The sequence below is a fragment of the Petaurus breviceps genome, unplaced genomic scaffold (genome assembly GCF_028583685.1).
Source record: "Petaurus breviceps papuanus isolate PSGF00001 unplaced genomic scaffold, PetGlider_PUasm1.0 90723, whole genome shotgun sequence".
NCBI lineage: Eukaryota > Metazoa > Chordata > Mammalia > Diprotodontia > Petauridae > Petaurus > Petaurus breviceps.
In genome coordinates this window covers 9038-14916 of record NW_027187323.1, presented here as the reverse complement: position 1 = coordinate 14916, position 5879 = coordinate 9038, and the positions used below count along the sequence as shown (strand labels likewise).

The window sequence follows — 5879 nt, the reverse complement described above, 5'->3', positions numbered from 1 at the left end:
TGTGTGTGTGTGTGTGTGTGTGTGTGTGTGTGTGTGTGTGTGTGTGTATGTGTGTAGGGGAAGAAGAAATAACAGCTGTCTGGCTCTGTCATGATCCTGCCCCACTGCAAGCACAAGTGCAGAATGACCCATTTAAGGGGAGAAACAGGACTCACAGTAGACAGTGACATTGACCTCCTTGGACTCTTTCATATGGTCGCCTCGAGGAAGTCGGTAGCTGAGCTCACAGTAAAAGAGGGCCTCCTTATCCTCTTTTTCCAGCTGTGCCCACAGAGTGCTTCTTACAGTGAAAAGCCCATTCGACTCTTTGGTTCGTACTTCTGTAATTCTGATCCCTGAAAAGTGTGGGTAAAGGAAGAGAGGGGTACAGCCTCAAGCATTTAGTCACTTCTCCCCATCTCTCCTAAAGGAGCCACACTGCCAGAGCCTACCTCTGCCTCTGACTAGGGGACATCAGGCAGCTAGTGCTATTCTCTGGCTCTTAGAAAGTCTTGTACCAATGCAATCTGATATCCACACTATGACGACTGTCATGGTTGCAGGATGGGCAGTATTCACTCCAAGGAGGATAAGAAAAATGGAAATAAATGGCTGGCATGGGAAAGGGTTTCCTCATAGGTAGGGAATGGTTAGGTGGGCAAAGGACATATTGGTAACTCACGATTCTTGTCTTCTTTCAGGGGCCTCCGGTTCTTATACCAGGTAACATGAGGGACTGGGTATCCATCCTCCCCAATGCAGGTAGCAACCTGGAAAGAAAGATGCCAAACCTGAGTATTCCCGAGCTCCTAATCACTGAATCCTGTCTTGCTAGTTCCAGCTTCTCCTATACCCATGCATTTCTTACCTCCTGAGGAACCTTGTTGATCACAGAGATGCCAGAAGTACTGGCTTGGATTGTGGGATCCTTGGGGGCTTCTGTAAGATTGACCAGAGAAGTGAGTGAGGGGCAGTAGACAGGCATGAAGAAGTGAGAACAGAATAGAAGATCCACACAGACATACAAGGGAGAAAAGACAGTGCCATGGGAACCCAGAGAGAGTGGCAAGAGTGACCGAACATGCTGGTAAGAACGGATGGAAGCACTCACTATAAATTTGGAGCTGGATGTATTTCTCTTGGGTGTGGGAGGCAAGGCCTTTGACCTGGCAGATGAAGATTCGCTCATCTTTGGGGGTAACGTGCTCTAGAGACAGGTTGGCCCCATCCAGGAGGGTGAGTCGGTGTTGGTACTCACCAGGATCAGGCTGGCCCTGACCCCGGCGCACTTGGAAGATGTGAATGCGTTGATCCTTATGTTTCTAAGGATAGAGGGAAGAATGAATGGAGCAATGTGAGGGATACCAAGACACCTTGGGAGTAGAAGTATCACATGCTCCCAAGGGACAGTGGTATTTCCCCTTAACCTTTGGCAATGCCAATGCCCATGCTTCTTCTCCTCACCCTGTCTCTCCCTTTTTGTCCCCAAGTGTCCAAGCACTCACAAAAAACCAGTCGACATGGCTGAAGTTGTCAATGGGCAGGGAGGTGTCACAGTTAAGATGGGCGCTGTCTCCCACTCGAAACTCTAGTATTTCTGGTTTGGGCTCCACTTCACCAGGCACTCCTAGAGTGGGATGGTGAACATCGATGTGTGTGCAAGGGGAGAGGGAGAAGTGTTATTAGGAGCCCCTACCCAAGCAGCTGTTCCCAGCTCCAGCTGTTTTCCCATTAGCCTCTCCCCCACCCCCACCTTGCTCCCTAACAGCTGTTCTCACTTCCTTGAGAGATGGGGTCTGACCCTGGCCCTGTTCTCTCAACTCCTTCCCTCCCTTGGCTGGATTTCCTCCCATCTCAGGCTACCAGGACCCCACTGGACTGGAGTCAAGAATATTTGGGTCCTAGAGGCACCTGCTTAATTAGGGTGGAGCCCTGGAGATGAAGCTAGACATCTCCAGAAGCCAGATGGCGGGAGAAGGAAGAGGGGTAACCCTGGCTTGGGGCCAAGAGGAAGCCCTCGCTTCAGCCTTCTTCTGGGTGAGCTCAGGCTGTGGGAATGTCAGGCATTTGTCTGGTTTGGGAGGGTGGGGGCAGTACATACAGCCATTCTTTGTGTGCCACCCTCCCTGAGGTAAAGGGAAGGTGCTAGGCTTATGTGCTCTCTTCCCAAATGGTCTGTGGTCTCCCTTACCAGGGACAGGCCCTGGGCCTGGGGCACATCACTCCACATGGAGCATCCTCTGTTGCCTCTTTCATCTGTCACCACCTAGCACCCATGCACACTCAGGTGCAATTACATTTAAGAACATGAGATGGGGCAGTGAACCCCAGGATTCTACACCCCCCCATCTCTATTCCTGCCCCTTCCCAAGATGATGTCACTGGTGCCAGTTGTTGGAGCTTGCACTGCCATCCCCTTCGGGCTGGTGATGTCACCAGTCCTGTGGCCTGAGCTGTACTTAGGGGAAGTCTGGGTCTGAATCCTGACACTCCAGGACATGATCGGGATAGATACCAACGTGGTGGGAGGGAACCAGGCACAGGTGTAGAGCCTAAAGGGTTGCCTCATCAGTAAAGAGAGGCAGAGGCCTAGTTGATGTGCCTCAGTTTCTTTTCTTGTAAGAGTTGGCTTGGGTCAGTGGAACACACTTAAGAGCTCAGAAGCCCATTTTAGCTCTTTCCCCAGAAATAAACCTAGTCTGGGAGGCGGCGCCAAGGACCCCTGGGACTGCACTGGGAACAGGGCCAGAGAACTGGGTACTGCCCCTTCATCCTCCACCCCCCAGTCTGCCTGGGGCAGGGCCCTGGGGAGCCAAAGCCAAAAGAAACATTTGTAGCTCTATTCCGGGCCATACAAGGGCAGAGGGGACCCGGTGTGCCCAGCTCCCTGCTCAGGGATGAAAAGAGTATGGAAGCAAAGCTGCTCTGTGGGTCTAGAAGCCTGGACTTCCTCGGTCCCTGGGGGGTCTTGTCTTGGCTTCAGTACCTGAACACTCCTGTCCTTCCTCCCCTAGGCTAGGCAGGAGACTTCCGATGCCCTCCTCCTCTAGACTGGTAGTCCTGCCAACGCCCAGGGCGGGAGGGGAGGCCCTACTGCCCATCCCCCCTCCCCACATCACCTCCAACTTGGCCCTCTGCCCGGGCTAAAAAAAAAACCACCAAAAAACTGGAGGAGGGACTCCGGCTCACGGGGCTGTCCCCCATCCCAGCTAGGAAAACCGCCATCCCTAGAAAGAGGCGGTTATTTCATTCAGGATTTGGGGGGGCAGAGGCAAAGTCGGCGCTGCTGGCCTCCTCCACCAGGGATCTCCCCCCCCCCCCCCATAAAGCGCGTGTATGGGGAGATGCACTCTTCATTACAGTCGCAGAAGGCTCCCGACCCTCTCCAACACTCCTTCCCCGACTCCCCGTCCCCGCTTCCCCAACCATTTTCCGGATCCCGGGACTCTTTAAGAGCCTTCAACTCTGTTCAGCTGCAGTTGCAAGCACCACTTTCAGGCGGCACGAGGAGTCTGGTGTCTCTGGGATGGGGGCCAGAAGGGGTCTCGCACGTCCAAATGCCAGCACCCAATCCCCGCCCTCCCCTCAAACATGCCTCATTGAAAGCGCCTCCTGAAGCCCCCAGTCCATCCCGTCCCCTGCTTCGCTGGGGTCTCCTGGAGGTAAACTCACCAGCCGAGCGACCGCAGCAGCAGGCTGTTAGCAGAAGAGTGCAGAGCAGCCTGGTCAGATCCATGTTTCCCGGCCGGAGGGCTAAAGCCGAGTGAGCTAGCTCACAGCAGCCCGGGGGCTGACGTCAGGGGGGCGGAGGGAGGGGGCCTGAAACTCTCAGCCCGTCCGCCCCGCCTCTCGCAGCCCCCCGCCCCCCTCCTGGTTCCGCAACCCCAAGGGGCCAGGGTCCCACTTTGCACCCTTTCCTAGACTTGGTATGGATCAGAGTGGGGAAGGGAAGATAAAAGGAACCTCTTTCCGTCCCCCCAAATCTAGTCTTTAACTGGGGGCAGGGGATGGGAGGAGGGAAATAAAAGAGGGGACAGGGACAGGTGTCTGCGGGTCAGACAGACTGAACCACATAGAAAGTCCGGATTAGGTTATCACAGATTTGGATTTCTTTTCCAGGACACCTCACGCCACCACTCCCTCTTCCAAATCAGTCCGCCCCCTGCCCCACAGACCTTTTTTCTCCGCTAGAACACTCACACCCCCACACTCCCAGGACCCTTTTTACTCTGACCCCAAGGAGATTCGAATGTCTGGGTTCCTTAGGTAACTTCCCCCAGCAACTCCGCAGTACCAGATGGGGAGCAAATACCAGACAAAGTCCCCGGTATCTCTGTTAACCCGACCCTCTCAGTCCTGCCCCGCCCCGCCCCGCCCCCCCCCCCCTCTCCCCCCTTCCCCCTTCCCCCCTCTTCTAAGATCTGAAGGGCTTCTCTCCCGGTCTAATGCTCTTCACCACCGCAGCTCAGACCAGGGCATCGATTGCTTTCAGACATTGCACCAGCCACCTCGCTCCCTCAGCTCTTCCCTGGCACTCCAGCGACTGCTGAGGCCCCTCCTGTTTCCCTTTGGCATGGTGCGGGCGGCTAGGCAGCCCTCTTTCTAACCCGATGCTCACCAAGACAGCTTGGTAATAAGGGAAGATGGGGTTTGAATGATATTCGCTTTGATTCTCAGCTCCTAGCAACTCCTTCTGTGGAACAGGGTGTGGGGTGGGAGGTTCCTTGGTGCTAATCAGAGTATCGGGCGCCCACCCCCAGGAATGCACGAAAGCCTCATCAGTTTACAGACCCACTCTGTAGTTTGCATTTTGCTCTGCAACTCATTTGCCATGCGACGATGGGCCGGTTATTTCTTATTCTCCTCATCTTGACGGCAGGGAGATGGGACTAAATGATTCCTGACCTCTAATATTCTGTGATTCTTTACCTCGCCTGTATGAATAATATCAGGCAGCATTATTAAGCGCTTAAAGGTTTGCCAAGTATTTTAACTGTAACGTATGAGCTCCTAACCTTGGGGTCCACAAAACTTGGATGGACAAAAAACATAACAGCTTTATTTTTATTAAGGGAAATTTAGCATTTCCTTCAATTGTGATTTTTTAAAAAATGTTATTATGAGAAAGGGTCTATGGACTTCACCAGACCTCCAAAGAGGTCCATGACACAATAAAGATTAAGAACTCCCGATCTGTTTTCTTCAGGTTCCAAACTCATAAAGGATAAAGGGCATCATTAATGCTCTGATCATGTCTGCTGCTGTCATGCTGATTAAAAAACTTACGTTGACTTCCCATTGTCTATAAACTCCCTATCCCAGCATTCAAGGACATTTACATTTAGTCTTAGTCTGATGTTCTAACCTTAGCTCATACAACTCCCTTCTATGTACATTTCCATGCAAATTAGACTTCTAAACATCAAACTGTTGCTTGTTCTCCTGCCCACACCCCATTCTTATCTTAAACGGAAGGAGCTATTCCTCATCTCTGTCTATTCCTTGTTCGAAAGTACCCCTTCAGTTACGTGAATTTCCCTGATCCCTCTAGCCTAAAGTGTTCTTTCCCTCCTCTTATCTCTTCTAGCACTACCAGGAATTCTCTGCACTTATCACATTGTTTTCCTTGTATCATAGATATTAGCTGAGAGCAAAGGTTTTCTTATTTCAACTTCAGATCTCTTTCTGAATAGAACAGACACTTGCTTCAGCTCCTAGAAACCGATTGAGTTAGATGTTCTCTAAGGTTCCTATACCAACTCTAAATAACAGTGACCTTGTGACTTCTATAGAGAGGAGAAACAAGTGATTGGGGGAGGGGTCAGGGTCCTTGAACCTGCTGCCCACAGCCTAGCCCTTCTGGATCTGTCTCACCCATGCCCTGCAGCAGCTCCTCTCTG

General features: G+C 52.2%; 1 protein-coding gene across 4 annotated transcripts in view; it reads right to left on the bottom strand.

Annotated features, from left to right (window-relative positions):
• Positions 1–4188, bottom strand: part of MCAM (melanoma cell adhesion molecule) — a 9265-nt gene extending 5077 nt beyond the window's left edge. For all 4 annotated transcript variants that reach the window (XM_069066601.1, XM_069066604.1, XM_069066602.1 and 1 more), the window contains exons 1-6: positions 3652–4188; positions 1485–1606; positions 1091–1301; positions 848–918; positions 662–749; positions 156–335 (exon numbers count right to left, since the gene is read on the bottom strand). In XM_069066601.1, the coding sequence (XP_068922702.1) occupies positions 156–335; positions 662–749; positions 848–918; positions 1091–1301; positions 1485–1606; positions 3652–3715 (736 nt within the window). In that variant the 5' untranslated portion in view covers positions 3716–4188. The remainder of the gene's footprint in view (positions 1–155; positions 336–661; positions 750–847; positions 919–1090; positions 1302–1484; positions 1607–3651) is intronic.
• Positions 4189–5879: the final 1691 nt, after the last annotated feature.